Consider the following 14,643-nt stretch of genomic DNA (forward strand, 5'->3'; position numbering starts at 1 on the left):
TTTGGTGAAGAAGTGGATGATCATTTCAATGCTTAATTTATAACACTATCATCATTTTCTGGTTGCCAAAATAAAACTATATTCATATATATAGATAGATATATATAGCATAGAAAATCGGTTCGAAAGATATGATGAATATTTGATGACGAATACTTAACTAACACGCTGACGTTTTGTTTCTCTTGTTTAACACGGGCTCACGTCATTTCTTGTTTTCTTAATCAATCATGAATCAAATTGGAGATTAAGTTACAAATAAACTTTATAAAAAAAAACTTTATAAACAAAGGAATTTGAACATTATCTAACATGCAGAAACAATATTCAAACATAATTCACCAGAAACTACTGAATCATATACGTGGTGACGATGAAGGAGAAGCAAGAGAAGAAGAGAGACTCATGGAAGAAGGAGAAATCTCGCCGCCTGCAGGCATATCCTGAAGAACCGCCAGAATCCGGCTGATGCTCATGGATCTCGCTGACCGGAAACTATGAAGTCTCTTCATCGTGTTTGACTTAGAGAAAACACTCGAAGATCTTCATCATGTTTGACTTAGAGAGAACACTCGAAGATGTAGACAGAATAAGATATACAAGAGCTTGAACCAGAGCGAAAATGCTCACTTTCATCAGCATACCTTCCAAGCTTCCTTCCATTAATGATATTAAGAGTCACACAAGAATTATATACTGCACCGTTGACTTTGTTATTGTTGTTCTTGTCTTAAGATGGATCGATGAGTTAGAGATTTAAATTTTTTCAGGCAAAGTCACTTGTTTAAATAGGGCTTGACACAAGAGTGAGCCTTATTTGACCAGAGGCAAGAACGTCGAAGTAACGAAATAAAATTATAATATAGTTTATAGAGGCCTTAAATTTCCATTAGAACTTTCAATCTTATCTGGTCAAAGCAGACGTGAAGTTTTCGATTAAAAATATTCTAAGACAAAATGATATGTACTAGAAACAGAATGAAAATTCAAGATTTTATCTTCGAAAACAAAACGACAAAGATCATGTTGTATTTATTTAGTTCATGTGCTTAATTATTCTCAACCTAATGTATCAATATAAGTAACATGCATGCACTGACGCACATGATGGCATGAACATACGTGCGCGCGTACGTTAAGATATAACCGTATATATAAAGGTTTTAAAACGTGAACGAAATAAATATCTGTTTGTATTATATCAAATAATTGAGAATTTACGATAATTAAGAAAGAAAACAGAAATTAAATGAAGAACATAGAAAATAATGAGAGACTTTTGTTATGAAATAACTTATAATTTATAGTATCGTGAAATTTAAATAAGAGTAGAATTTAATACCCGTAGGAAGCAAATAACACTAGTATAAGGGAGAGAGTTTATTATAAGAAGGAAGAAGAAAATGTAATGATTCTTTGATGAATTACTCTTGTTCTTGTTTATGGTGTACAAAAGAGTGAGATGAGTGATGGTATTTATAGTGAACAACAATACATAAAATAACAAAGATAGTGCTTAATTTGGTAAATGAGTGGGTGATCATAGTGTTTGATGAGTAGATGATCATAGTGCTTGAGTTGGTAAAGAAGTGGATGATCATAGTGCTTGAGTTTGGTGAAGAAGTGGATGATCATTTCAATGCTTAATTTATAACACTATCATCATTTTCTGGTTGCCAAAATAAAACTATATTCATATATATAGATAGATATATATAGCATAGAAAATCGGTTCGAAAGATATGATGAATATTTGATGACGAATACTTAACTAACACGCTGACGTTTTGTTTCTCTTGTTTAACACGGACTAACGTCATTTCTTGTTTTCTTAATCAATCATGAATCAAATTGGAGATTAAATTACAAATAAACTTTATAAAAAAAAAACTTTATAAACAAAGGAATTTGAACATTATCTAACATGCAGAAACAATATTCAAACATAATTATTTTACCAAAAACAAAAAATATTCAAACATAATTCACCAGAAACTACTGAATCATATACGTGGTGACGATGAAGGAGAAGCAAGAGAAGAAGAGAGACTCATGGAAGAAGGAGAAATCTCGCCGCCTGCAGGCATATCCTGAAGAACCGCCAGAATCCGGCTGATGCTCATGGATCTCGCTGACCGGAAACTATGAAGTCTATTCATCGTGTTTGACTTAGAGAAAACACTCGAAGATGTAGAGAGAATAAGATATACAAGAGCTTGAACCAGAGCGAAAATGCTCACTTTCATCAGCATACCTTCCAAGCTTCCTTCCATTAATGATATTAAGAGTCACACAAGAATTATATACTGCACCGTTGACTTTGTTATTGTTGTTCTTGTCTTAAGATGGATCGATGAGTTAGAGATTTAAATTTTTTCAGGCAAAGTCACTTGTTTAAATAGGGCTTGACACAAGAGTGAGCCTTATTTGACCAGAGGCAAGAACGTCGAAGTAACGAAATAAAATTATAATATAGTTTATAGAGGCCTTAAATTTCCATTAGAACTTTCAATCTTATCTGGTCAAAGCAGACGTGAAGTTTTCGATTAAAAATATTCTAAGACAAAATGATATGTACTAGAAACAGAATGAAAATTCAAGATTTTATCTTCGAAAACAAAACGACAAAGATCATGTTGTATTTATTTAGTTCATGTGCTTAATTATTCTCAACCTAATGTATCAATATAAGTAACATGCATGCACTGACGCACATGATGGCATGAACATACGTGCGCGCGTACGTTAAGATATAACCGTATATATAAAGGTTTTAAAACGTGAACGAAATAAATATCTGTTTGTATTATATCAAATAATTGAGAATTTACGATAATTAAGAAAGAAAACAGAAATTAAATGAAGAACATAGAAAATAATGAGAGACTTTCTTGAAAGATAATGAAAAAGGAGAAATTGAATTGCTTGATTGTTTCATGTATTAAGAGTACCTATATATATACATCAAATGGGGAGCCAAAAACAAAGAGGCTCCCATGCACTAAATGATGCTCTCTTGCACTAAGGAGAGGCTCTCTTGCATTAAGGAGAGGCTCTCATACACTAACTAAATAAATGAATGATAGTGCATGATATGTGGGCATGATACTCCACTCACCAAACAACCTCATTTTACATTTACTACAATTTACATTCTTAAGTTTACTCATATTTGTTTTATGATCAACACTCCCCCTCAAGCTTGACACAGGTAGGTATCAAGCTTGGAAACCATGAAGCATTCCCTCATTAAAACCTTTAGCTTGGAAAAACCACATGGGATAAAAGCCAAGCTAAGGAAAAAGAGTAGATCACTTCATGGCTAAGGATCAGTGTGATGGGAGATCCACAAGTCCCAACTTAGAATGTATGAATTCACAAACCTTAGTGCTTGCAGCCCTGGTAAAGATGTCAGCCAGCTGATCTTCACTTCTTGTGTAACAAGGGAGGATGATTTTCTGTTCCACAGCTTGCCTCACCTTGTGACAATCTACTTCAATGTGTTTAGTCCTCTCATGAAAGACTGAGTTACTAGCGATGTGTATGGCAGCCTGATTATCACAGTGCATAGTGATTGGTGTTGTAGTCTCAATCCCCAGGTCTTTAAGCAGCCCCTTGATCCATATCAGTTCACTTGTGAGATTTCTCATAGCTCTATATTCTGCTTCAGCACTTGAACATGACACTACTTTTTGCTTCTTGCTCTTCCAAGCCACAAGGTTGCCACCAATAAACTGTGCAATATCCAGTGGTTGATCTCCTATCAACTCTATCTCCTGCCCAATCAGCATCACAATATCCCACTATTTTAGTACTCTTGTTGCATCCCATCCAAACTCCTTGGCCTGGTGCCTCTCTTAGGTACCTTAATATCCTTTCCACCATGTTCCAATGGTGAATCTTTGGCGCCTGCATCTGTTGGCTTACTTGGTTCACAGCAAAGCAAATATCAGGTCTTGTAATTGTGAGGTAGATGAGCTTTCCTACCATTCTTCTGTACTGCTTCTCATCTCCAAATGGCTTATTCTCAAACTCCCCCTGTCGCAACACTTTGTAACCATCTTCCAGTGGGGTCTTTGCTTTGTTTTCTCCAACGGGCAATGTCTAGGCATTTCCGGTGTTTAAAAGACGGACTTGTGGGACAGATTCAAGCAATGAGTCAAGCTTTAGGAGAAAGAGATGAGGATAATCGTGGGGTCTCAATTGCGGCACGAGGGGAAACCCCACGGCTGAGGTTGCTTGATCAAGCTCTAAGGCAACAGAAATCGTATCGACAAATGAGTCTCGTGGAAGCTCATCCTTGGCGTCCACAACGTGGTTTGCCTGAACGCGCGGTGACGGCGTTAAGAGCTTGGCTCTTTGAGCACTTTCTTCACCCGTAAGTTACTAATCTCATACATACCCTCTTTTTATGCATAATGTACAATTATTACTCAAAACGCAAAATGCCAATATTATGACGATATGGGTTTGACTTTAGTAAAGATTTACTATTAATCAAATAGTTACAAGTTAAGTCCCTTTTTAATTAACTAATGATTGTGGAATCATAATAGTTTTAAATCAAGTCAACATACCATAGTTTGAAATTTTAAACAGAAATGCATATATATATTGATAGAATAAATAAATAATGAGTCTAAAAATTCTTACGAACTCTATTTTTTAAAAGAATGCATTTATATTAGTACATAGTTATAGGCATTTTTACCAGGATATATTGTATGTGAGCATCATATAAAAGCTACATACATTTTCATAGAGGGATGAGATTGACTTGACAAGCTGAGGATCCAATCTTCCTTAATCTGCTCATTGCATGGTAGCTTTTTTATTTTCCAAGCTGAGGATCCAATCTTCCCTTTTTTCTTTGCTTGCATCATTGGTGTGAAAGTGAGTGTACAAACATATACATTCATGTATGTATACATATCTTTTTAGATAATGCATAACTAAATATAAAAAATATTTAACTGGTGGATGAAAGACAGAAATAGAGAAAGGAACAAAGTGGATTCAGAGAGAGAATCAATGTTCTTTACCTAACACTAACAAAAAAGAGAAACTATGAATAACTCCTTGCTTTTTCTCCCCATGTTTCTATTTTCTTTTTTCTTTTTTTTTTCTTTTCTTATCCTTGTCCTTTTTATTGATATATTTATTTGATAAATTATATATTATCACATGTAAGAATTGTCTCCATCAAATTCCCAAACACTGATCAAACCATGAAACATCTTGTTAGTTTTCACCCGAACTATCCATTACCTTTGCTTCAATTTCTTTGCATCATTCTTCAATCATATGTATCCATTTTAACAAACATATATTTTATTTTACTAGACATATCATTTCTCCAAAGTAACATTTTCTTATTTTTCAGATATCCAAGTGATGTTGATAAGCATATATTGGCCCGACAGTCTGGTTTATCAAGAAGTCAGGTAAAACATAACTTCCTAAGTCTTAATATATTCCAAATTTATCTGTTTAGTAATCATACATAAATGGAATTTAATTGAGTTAATTCTACTAATGAGACCACATTGTTAGGTATCGAATTGGTTCATTAATGCAAGAGTTAGGCTATGGAAACCAATGATTGAAGAGATGTATTGCGAGGAAACAAGAGGAGGAGAAGAACAACAAATGGATATTATAAACCCGATGTTCGTCGATACTAAACCGGACCCGGACCAGATAATTCAAGTCGAACCGGAATCTTTGTCCTCCATAGTTACAAAGTGAGAATTTATGAGAATTTATGAGAATTAAGAAAGATAAGAGAAATTAAATGAAGAACATAGAAAATAATGAGAGACTTTCTTGAAAGATAATGAGAAAAGAGGAATTGAATTGCTTGATTGTTTCATGTATTAAGAGTACCTATATATATACATCAAATGGGGAGCCAAAAACAAAGAGGTTCCCATGCACTAAATGAGGCTCTCTTGCACTAAGGAGAGGCTCCCTTGCATTAAGGAGAGACTCCCATACACTAACTAAATAAAGGAATGATAGTGCATGATATGTGGGCATGATACTCCACTCACCAAACAACCTCATTTTACATTTACTACAATTTACATTCTTAAGTTTACTCATATTTGTTTTATGATCAACAATGATGAGTCATTAAGACATAAATGTTCAAATTGTGATCAATTTAGCTTCTAAAACCTTCAGTTAGATTACCCAAACCCACTTTATGCCAAAGACCTCATGATATTCTAACAATTTGTGCGCTTCATCAAACTGAACTTCACTGAACTAGTGAAAAATTTACCCGTCTGCATCCATTCACATATCGCACAGCTAGATAATCAATCATAGTTAAGCTTCATTATTCTTTGAGAGTAGCTCTCACTACACGTTGATGTCCTGATGGATCTCCCGAAATGTTTCTGCAGCGTTGCTGGTTCGGTCTAATGGTATTATTTCCCGTCATCAAATCATCATCCTTCGACAATGAACTCTTCATTCTTAGACACAACCTCATGTGCGAATGCATCTTCTCGGGTTTGAATGACTTCCCACATTGCCTATATTATGAGTTACCATCCCTTTTAATTACATTAATCCTAATAATATCATTAAGTGATAAAAAATAGTGAGGCTTACGAGCATAGTGGAGCCATAGAAGACTTGCTTGAAGCCACCTTTGGTTTACAAAATTCAATTGTGTCTTTCATCTTTAAGGCATTCCATGCCCCTTCAAAGCTTTTTCTATATAACCAAAAGAAAAAACATGTTACCAATTTGATACAAATTATTGATATAGTATAACAAATATTATATAATTTAATTAGCTTGAGAGCGCCAATGATATGAGAACTAGTCAGCTAAAAAGTAATGATTTCTAGTTGAAATATATCAAAGAGTAGTAGTCCCAATCATATGAGGCAGTAACAGCTAAACAGTAACGATTTAAATATCTAAATCGTTAAACAACTATTAATAAATTGATTAAAAATACGAGTAGTTTAGTACTTTGGAGCGTACCGAGCATTGTGCTGTTGGTATTGGAATCTGCGTTCATCCTCCCAAGCCGCACCAAAAGACCTAGACGCAGGCTTATTCAAAGGCACTAATACGGCGTCGTTCGTGTCCAAACCACCGCACTTTATCAAATTCTGTAGCACTTGCGAGGCACGCGCGCTCGAATAGCTCTTACCTTTAATAAAACTCGAAGACGACGTCGTCGACGATACACTTGTTCGACCTGACTCTGTATCGTTACCCGACACTTTTCCTGTCGACCCGTCTCCTTGGCCGGATACTTTTTTCAGACCTGGTTTCTTTAGAACGAACGTTTCTTCTTCGTTTGTGGTGGATTCATCGGTGACCGTCGACGTTGTCGCCGTCGAACGTTGAGAGCAGAAGACGGGAGACTCTTTGTGGATTATGTCCGACGTAAACTTCGACTTCAGTAGATTTTCTTTAGCGTCAATACTGCCGTCACCGACGTTTCTTGTCTTCCAAGCTTTCTTTTCCGCATGAGGAGACTCCTCTGTTTTAAAATATTAAGAACCCTAAATTAACCTCAATTCATGGAATATAGTGATAACTACATGACATACCCTTTGGATTGTTTAGAAGAATCTCAGATCCTTTGAGAACGTATTCATTATCGGAGATGGGAGTAATAAGATCGTCATCCAATAAATCTTGCCAGACATATCCATTTTTATACCTCCTGTAACATCCCAAGATCCATATTCAAACCACTGATACATATATAAATCGGTATAATCAATAATTTACGTAATATTTTTACCTTTTACACGACCAACAGTATTGGTCTGGCATCGCACTCCCTCGTACACCCGCTAACCATCGCTTCACATCTACGTTTCTAACACAATTTTAGATGAGACTGATCGAGATAAAAGAGAGAAAGAGAAGAAAGATCAATCATTAACCTCGAAGAAAGACACCATTACGGGAGAGATGATGAACAGACAAGAGATGAGGCTGGTCAACTTGACCAGAACGGCTGCTAAGGAAATATACTAATTTCACTCTTCTTACTTCTCCAGCTCCACCAATATTACTTTCCATCTCTCTTTTTTTGTCTTCGAATTTATTCCTTGTTGAGTCTTTTGCAAAAGAACTTGTATAAGCCAAAGGTACTTAGATTTAAACAATATATATGAAAAAACTCTCAAAGAGTTTCGTTTATCTGCTTTTCAGACAACAAAGCGACAAGAGATCGGACTTAAAAACAAGTACAAGGGCTCCTTTTTCTTCTTTTGTTAACTTATAAACTCTTTTAAATTTGATTTTTCGAGAGCAAAGGTTAGTTTATTCCCTGAATTTTGAATGTATAATAAAATATTTAGGTAGAGACAAAAATAAGGCATGTTTGTGGAGACAAACCCAAACATATGCATAGACAGAGGTGAAAAAAGTCTCTGCGGATTAACGGAAACTGCTTATGTATAGTTCGAGTCCAAAAATTAAACATAGGGTTTCGAGCTCACTCACCTTTTGTTTTGCTTCCTTGGTAAAATATATTTTTGTGGAAGTTCTCTCTCTTTAACTCCTTTTAATGTTACCTTAAGGCCTAAAAACTTAAACAGAAAATATCTTTAAGAAAGAAAAGGTTTTGGTAAGAAGAGATCTTGTAGGAGATATTGATGGATTATGGTTAAAGACTTAAAGTGGTCTTAGTCTTTGTAAATCTAAAGATAGAAAGAACAGAGAGAGTCTTTTAGCAGATTTATCGTGATTTAGCAACTTAACATTTGCATACCTACCACCTTTGAGAAATTTATTTTGTGTATATACGCAGAATATTTGTCTATTATACGAGATTTTAAAAATATCCAACTTTTAGGTTTTACCATAAACACAAACCAGAAGACAAAAGGCATAAACAAACCCCAATTATTTGAACTGTAATCTAATAAGGGAATGTTGAGTCGCCTAGGGATAAGTAATATTAGATGGATAAACTAAAATATATCTTTTTCTTTAAAAAGAACCAAATAAGAAATAAAAATGAAGATATACGAACTAAGATGATAAAATACTATCTCATTTGAATTTTTTGAACTATCCCTTTAACATGAAGTAGAGCTTGACCCGAACATCCGTGCGGATATTAAATTTTACTATTTTATAAATGATTTAATGACATTTCTAAACACATAAGTTATTTTAATATTTTAGGTTTCTATAAACTTATCCGGACCTAGAAAGATCCGAATCGGATATCAAAAAACGATCCGTACCCAAACGGTCGGTTGAATTCTTGTTGAATTCTTCATTCAAACTTATGAAATTATTTTGGTTAACACGCAAAATAAATGTTGTCAAATTATTATGGTAAATATAATTAATAAAGTAATTAGAAAGAGTGAAAATTAAAATGTAAATGATCTAATAAAAACATCAATAAGTTATATTTTGTACTCTGTAATAAATGAAGCCGAGTTAATTAGACAAAAATAAATAAATGAAGTGGTTATAATTAATTTATAAAATAAGAAGAATATGTAAAAATAACTTAAAATTAGGTAAATATTATTTTGTACTTCGCATATACTCGCCGGTGACAAAAAAAAGATGAATATATATTCTTGCCTTTTATAGATCTTTGACTAGGACTAGCGTATATGTACACTATTTTCTTTCCTATAATATTCATACTTTTCTGGTATTCTCTTCAGTTTGAGACTTTGAATAGAGCTCCTTCAGGAACGATTGTTGTTATTTCTCATAATATTTTTCTTTCTTGAATTCTGACTTTCTATAAGTTCTACCACGAGGAAGATCGTATATATACGTTAATAAATCATTAATATACATCTTTCCAAAAAATATTCGTAGAAAGCAGTAAATAACCTTTTCACGTAAGACTAGCTAGTTTAAACGATAATTAATACCATTATATCCGAGATAAAAATATGATAAAACGGATTGAACAAAAATATTCCTTTCGAGCAAATTAAATTAATCGTTTCACAATGAGAAATTTCGAATTCTCCAAACTGAATACAATTACATTTTTCAAGATCCTTCACATTCATTCTGGCTAATTAAATTAAAAAAAAACATAGATTCAAAGAGCATATATGTATAATACAACTCATTACCTGTGAATTCCATAGTGGTGCTCCGCTTCTTCATCATCCCCATCATCTTCGTACATAGACTTCATAAATGGCTCAGCATCATGAGTCGTCTTTGGCACAATTCCAATGGCTTCTTGATTGTTACCGACACCTCCTCCGATCGCTCCCACAGCTGTTGCTGCAGCAGCTGCTGCTGCTGCGGCTTGTCTGTTAACGGCAGAGAATTGTTGAATGACTAAAACCGACGCATGCATTGTGAAATTCGACGAAGCTAATGTGTCCCCTATTGTCCCTAGCTCAGGACTACTGCTCCAGTCGTTTAAACCGGCGGTCACCGGAGAATCTGAGTTGTACCCTCTTCCGACAACGTAAAGATCGTACGAGTTATTGTCTTCCATTTCTCTGATCGTAGATATCGTGTCTTGACCATCATTAACCACTTTTTCGATATATTTCACGGAGGAATCGTTCATAGTCTTGAAGTTGAACTCATAGATGCACTCGTCGTCGACTTGTTTCTCCCTCTCGTACTCGGCCGCAACTTTCCCGGCCGAGACTAGAGCTTCGCGTCCCGGGACGAATCTTACTACGGTGAGATTGATCTGGTGTTGTCCGACCATCCGCCATGCGTATGATAACGCCTCCCGGTCGTCCGGACCTCCCACGAAGAGCATTGCCACTCCTCTCTTAGTGGGTTCGCCATGGAACGACTCGGAACGGACCATGGCCATGCCACGGTCGACTAAAATCCCTACGGAGCAAGGCGCATGGTTCAAAACGTTTTGGTTGATGTCGGCGTGAGACGAGTTTCCTTCTCCCATCCGACCGTCTGGTGTCAAGTGTTTGTGGTAAGGCAATATGATGAAACAAACTCGCTTGTCCTCGGCTAAAGCGCATATGTCTTCGTGCATGGTCGTGTAAGGAGAAACTGCGGTGATGGTCTGAACCATCATAGCGTCGTTGTTCACTTCCATAGCTTCGAAACTCTCAGCTATTTGGTCGGACTCTGCTCTGACTCTGTCCGAGAAGTTAGCTTTAGGTTTGTTTTCGTCGTTCATGATTAGCAATGAGGCAGTGGTTCGACCAGTGAGCTCCACAAGGTGAATGGCGAAGACATTGAGAGGTGATTGTTTGGTTGGGTTTGAGACTTGTAAGAGGTTGGTGACCCCTGAGACGTTAGGGAGAATATGGACGCAAGCTAAGACGCGAAACTCTGTTTCTCCTTTGATCTTTTGGACAGTTCGGTGCTTGTAATGAACCAGCCTTTTCTTGGGCTTGTATGCAACTGCGAGAAGTGGTTCCACCACTAGTGACATTACTAGAAGTGCGATCGTCATATGAGTGTACATTGGACTATCCAGTGCCTAACAATTGTAACAAAAAAAATTAAACTCTGTTTCAAATTTTCGTGACAAAAAAAAAACTTTGTTTCAAATTAAAATATAGTATATTGCAGGATAATGAGTGTAAATAGTAAACGATAAAATATAATTATACTAATTCTCTATCATTCATATATTATTTGTAGACCCAATAAGTAGCATATGGTTTTGATTAATACCTTGGTATCACGACCAGCATTAAGGACGACAAGCGATAAGGTTCCTTTGGTATTCATAAGAGCTCCGATAGCAAGAGCGTCACGAGTAGGCATTTGCATGAATAAAGAGACGACCACAGTGGTCACGATCTTTACTAAGAAGGAAGAGCAAATGACTAAAACCATGATGAACTTGTCAGTGAACTTGAGCATGTAACCAATATCAGCTCGTAACCCACAAATGATGTAGAAAAGAGGCATTAGTATTCCGGAGAGGAAGTCATGAAGCTTCTCCTCAATCATGTTACGTATGATGTGGTCGTGCGGGATGGAGAGACCGAACAGGAAGGCCCCCGTTATGGAGTGGACCCCGCATGCGTCCGTGATCAGCCCACACAGGACCACACCTCCTAAAATGAACCAGACGTGGGTGTCTCCAACTTGACCTGCCTTTACGGTTTTGGCGAAGATCCATGTAATTCCGGGACGGATCACGTAGATGCAAAGGAGGACGAATATGAATGTGGTGAGAATCACCCACGGCATCATTTGGTTCCATGTCCCTTTTGTAAAAAAAAAAACAACAATCATAAATCTTGCATTACGTACAATGCAAGTTTTCGTTATATAACTACTTTTTAAATATAAAACATATTTATCTATTGGATTCATTCTATATCCGGTTAAGATAATATTAATTTACCTGCTTTGTTAAAAGAAGCGAAGGCGAAAACAAGGAGAACCCAAGTGCACAAATCAGTGATAATGGCTGCACACATAGCCGTACGACCCATGTCGGACCGCAACAGCTTGAGATCCGCAAGGACCCTAGCGAGGTCAGGGAAGTTGGTACAGGCCAGCGCAAGGGACCAAAAGACACAGCCAGACTTGATCTTCTCTGGGTCACCATTTCCAGGAAGGTAGTAAAGGAAGACACCAACGGGTAAGGCAATGAGAAGTCCAGCAAAGGCGATGATGACCGGTTTGGCTTCAGTGATCCGCACCATCCTCAAATCCATCCCAAGACCAAGAAGGAAAATATTGTAGACAAGAGCTAAGTTTGCGAATGTCTCAAGAACCATTGTGAATCTGTAGGGGAATACATGCTGGACTATAAACTCTGAGTTCCCAAGCACACTTGGGCTAAACAATAACCCACACTGCAACAAATATAAATCACAAAAACACAAATTAAATTACGTCATTGCTAAAAGACTAATAAAACACCCAAAAAAAAAAAATTATGTAGCATACGCACGAGGATCTGAGCTACAAAAGGAGGAAGATAAAGAGGTCGGGTTAGATAGTAGATGACGCGGTAGCTAAGGTTAGCTACAAAAAGCTGCGTGATGAAGAAGGGCAGGGAAGAGGCAAGCGTGCTTCCGCTCTCCCATCCCTTTTGTTCTCTCTTCTCAAAGAGAAGAGATTGATCATAACACACAATTTTTCCAAAACGAGATACGTCAATCTCATAGGCAGTGTTCGTCGTACTATTAGGGAGTCCTGAAGTCATCTTGTCTCACGATGGCTTCTCGGAATCCCCTAAAGACGACGGTACTCTCCGTCTGAGACCCCTACGTATTTTTTTTTTCTAAACCAAACGTTTTAGCTCATATATAGATATTAAGATATATATGTTTTAACTGCATGAAACAGCTAAAATAACAACCTCATTTTCTACGTTCTTTCTTTCAAACGCGATGGCTAATTATAGCTGATGCTATTAGTTGTCATTGGGGAGATGATCGACCACTCGTTTTAAAATGTTTCTTTTTCTTCTTTTAAAATTGGACTTATCAGAATTATTTAAAGGTTTAAACGGCTGGTTGTAAACAAACACTTGATGCAACAAATTTTTTTTTCTGGTTGTAAACAAACACTTGATGCAACAAACTTTTTTTTCTGAGTTTTAATTGTGTAACACACTTACAGTTACAATTCTGGTCTTATTTGGTAACGAATCGTCTTAATTTAGTTTAATATGTTTAGCTACATTACGATTACTAATCTATGAGTGAAGATCGTTCTAGATCACATACAATGCTGTGTTAGGCAAATTCTTTGTTTAAACTTTTGGGTAACAAGATAATTAAAATGTCTAATTTTACACAATTAAATTAATAAAAATTGGAAACAAGTTAAATTACAATTAAAGTTTGTTAAATAAAATAAAATGCTAACAAAATTTAATGATAAAATACGAATCCAATATATATAATAAGTAATAAAAGGAGAATATAAGCCTCAGATAGGTTGTTCACATGGGATAGAAAAATCAACCAATCAGAGAGCCCGAAGTTGCCACGTTATCTCATTTATTTTTCGTAGAAAAATGAAAAAACAATGCGAAGGAAATGATCGAACCCGGGTTACTATGACATAAATATAGGGTAGTTACCAATAAACCATTGAAACTTTCTTGGACAAATATACAAGAATCACTAAGTATGTAATCACAAACTCTTATATACAGTTACAATAATATGAATTCAACTTTCAAGACTCCGATACTTTGTTTTGTAAAAAAAAAATAAGTAAGTGACTAAGCTAATATATTATTTGAAAGTGTGAGAACATTGACAAATATGAAAAAACATATATTTTTTTTTTCGTGACAAAGTTAAGAATTTTGTAAAAAGTAAGTTTAACATATAAATTTTCGTGACAAATATGAAAAAGCATAGATTTTTGTATAATTTTGACAAAACAACTCAAAACATAGTTTTCTAATGTTTTAATAAAATATTATTTAAAGATGCAATAATTAAATATATCAATTCAATAAATTTTGTAATTTATAGACAAAACAATAACACAAATTTTTTTGAAACATTTGTTTAACCTATCGATTTCTTTTCATGAGAATCCAACTAAACAAGATAAAAAAAACAATTAGATTTACAAATATTTAATTACCATTTTATTCAATTTTGATTAATTACAAATTGTAATAATGTATCTTTTTGAAGTTACAAAAAAATAATGTTATTTCTTTATTACACTAGCATTATATATAGATTCTAT

The 14,643-nt window shown here is 35.3% G+C and overlaps 4 protein-coding genes across 4 annotated transcripts; 1 reads left to right on the forward strand and 3 right to left on the reverse strand.

Annotated features, from left to right (window-relative positions):
• Window positions 1–1,932: 1,932 nt before the first annotated feature.
• Window positions 1,933–2,350, reverse strand: LOC106344179. The gene has a single exon (XM_013783593.1). The coding sequence runs from the start codon at window positions 2,271–2,273 to the stop codon at window positions 2,004–2,006; it is 270 nt and encodes an 89-aa protein (XP_013639047.1). The 5' UTR covers window positions 2,274–2,350; the 3' UTR covers window positions 1,933–2,003.
• Window positions 2,351–4,101: 1,751 nt separating this feature from the next.
• Window positions 4,102–5,868, forward strand: LOC106344178 (homeobox protein BEL1 homolog). The gene is made up of 3 exons (XM_013783592.1): window positions 4,102–4,378; window positions 5,384–5,444; window positions 5,554–5,868. The coding sequence occupies exons 1-3, from the start codon at window positions 4,155–4,157 to the stop codon at window positions 5,746–5,748; spliced, it is 480 nt and encodes a 159-aa protein (XP_013639046.1). The 5' UTR covers window positions 4,102–4,154; the 3' UTR covers window positions 5,749–5,868.
• A 444-nt stretch (window positions 5,869–6,312) lies between these two features.
• Window positions 6,313–8,108, reverse strand: LOC106344177 (protein UPSTREAM OF FLC-like). Its single transcript, XM_013783591.1, has 6 exons — window positions 7,923–8,108; window positions 7,778–7,847; window positions 7,581–7,696; window positions 7,003–7,510; window positions 6,622–6,726; window positions 6,313–6,542 (listed from the first exon to the last, which is right to left on the reverse strand). The coding sequence occupies exons 1-6, from the start codon at window positions 8,059–8,061 to the stop codon at window positions 6,344–6,346; spliced, it is 1,137 nt and encodes a 378-aa protein (XP_013639045.1). The 5' UTR covers window positions 8,062–8,108; the 3' UTR covers window positions 6,313–6,343.
• Window positions 8,109–9,952: 1,844 nt separating this feature from the next.
• Window positions 9,953–13,217, reverse strand: LOC106294584 (cation/H(+) antiporter 23, chloroplastic). The gene is made up of 4 exons (XM_013730186.1): window positions 12,878–13,217; window positions 12,323–12,779; window positions 11,641–12,182; window positions 9,953–11,443 (listed from the first exon to the last, which is right to left on the reverse strand). Exons 1-4 carry the CDS (start codon window positions 13,130–13,132, stop codon window positions 10,097–10,099), a joined length of 2,601 nt encoding a protein of 866 aa, XP_013585640.1. The 5' UTR covers window positions 13,133–13,217; the 3' UTR covers window positions 9,953–10,096.
• Between the last annotated feature and the right edge of the window lie 1,426 nt (window positions 13,218–14,643).

Source organism: Brassica oleracea, chromosome C5 (genome assembly GCF_000695525.1).
Source record: "Brassica oleracea var. oleracea cultivar TO1000 chromosome C5, BOL, whole genome shotgun sequence".
Classification (NCBI taxonomy): Eukaryota; Viridiplantae; Streptophyta; class Magnoliopsida; order Brassicales; family Brassicaceae; genus Brassica; species Brassica oleracea.

Coding starts and splice junctions, on each gene's coding strand:
- LOC106294584 (XM_013730186.1), bottom strand. CDS start 13,132: ATGACTTCAGGACTCCCTAATAGTACGACGAACACTGCCTATGAGATT. Junction 12,780..12,877: donor CTTTTGTAGCTCAGATCCTC/GTGCGTATGCTA, acceptor TATTTGTTGCAG/TGTGGGTTATTGTTTAGCCC. Junction 11,444..11,640: donor ATGCTGGTCGTGATACCAAG/GTATTAATCAAA, acceptor TACAATTGTTAG/GCACTGGATAGTCCAATGTA.
- LOC106344177 (XM_013783591.1), bottom strand. CDS start 8,061: ATGGAAAGTAATATTGGTGGAGCTGGAGAAGTAAGAAGAGTGAAATTA. Junction 7,511..7,580: donor TCTTCTAAACAATCCAAAGG/GTATGTCATGTA, acceptor ATTTTAAAACAG/AGGAGTCTCCTCATGCGGAA. Junction 6,727..7,002: donor TACCAACAGCACAATGCTCG/GTACGCTCCAAA, acceptor TTGGTTATATAG/AAAAAGCTTTGAAGGGGCAT.
- LOC106344179 (XM_013783593.1), bottom strand. CDS start 2,273: ATGGAAGGAAGCTTGGAAGGTATGCTGATGAAAGTGAGCATTTTCGCT.
- LOC106344178 (XM_013783592.1), top strand. CDS start 4,155: ATGAGTCAAGCTTTAGGAGAAAGAGATGAGGATAATCGTGGGGTCTCA. Junction 4,379..5,383: donor TTTGAGCACTTTCTTCACCC/GTAAGTTACTAA, acceptor CTTATTTTTCAG/ATATCCAAGTGATGTTGATA. Junction 5,445..5,553: donor CTGGTTTATCAAGAAGTCAG/GTAAAACATAAC, acceptor CCACATTGTTAG/GTATCGAATTGGTTCATTAA.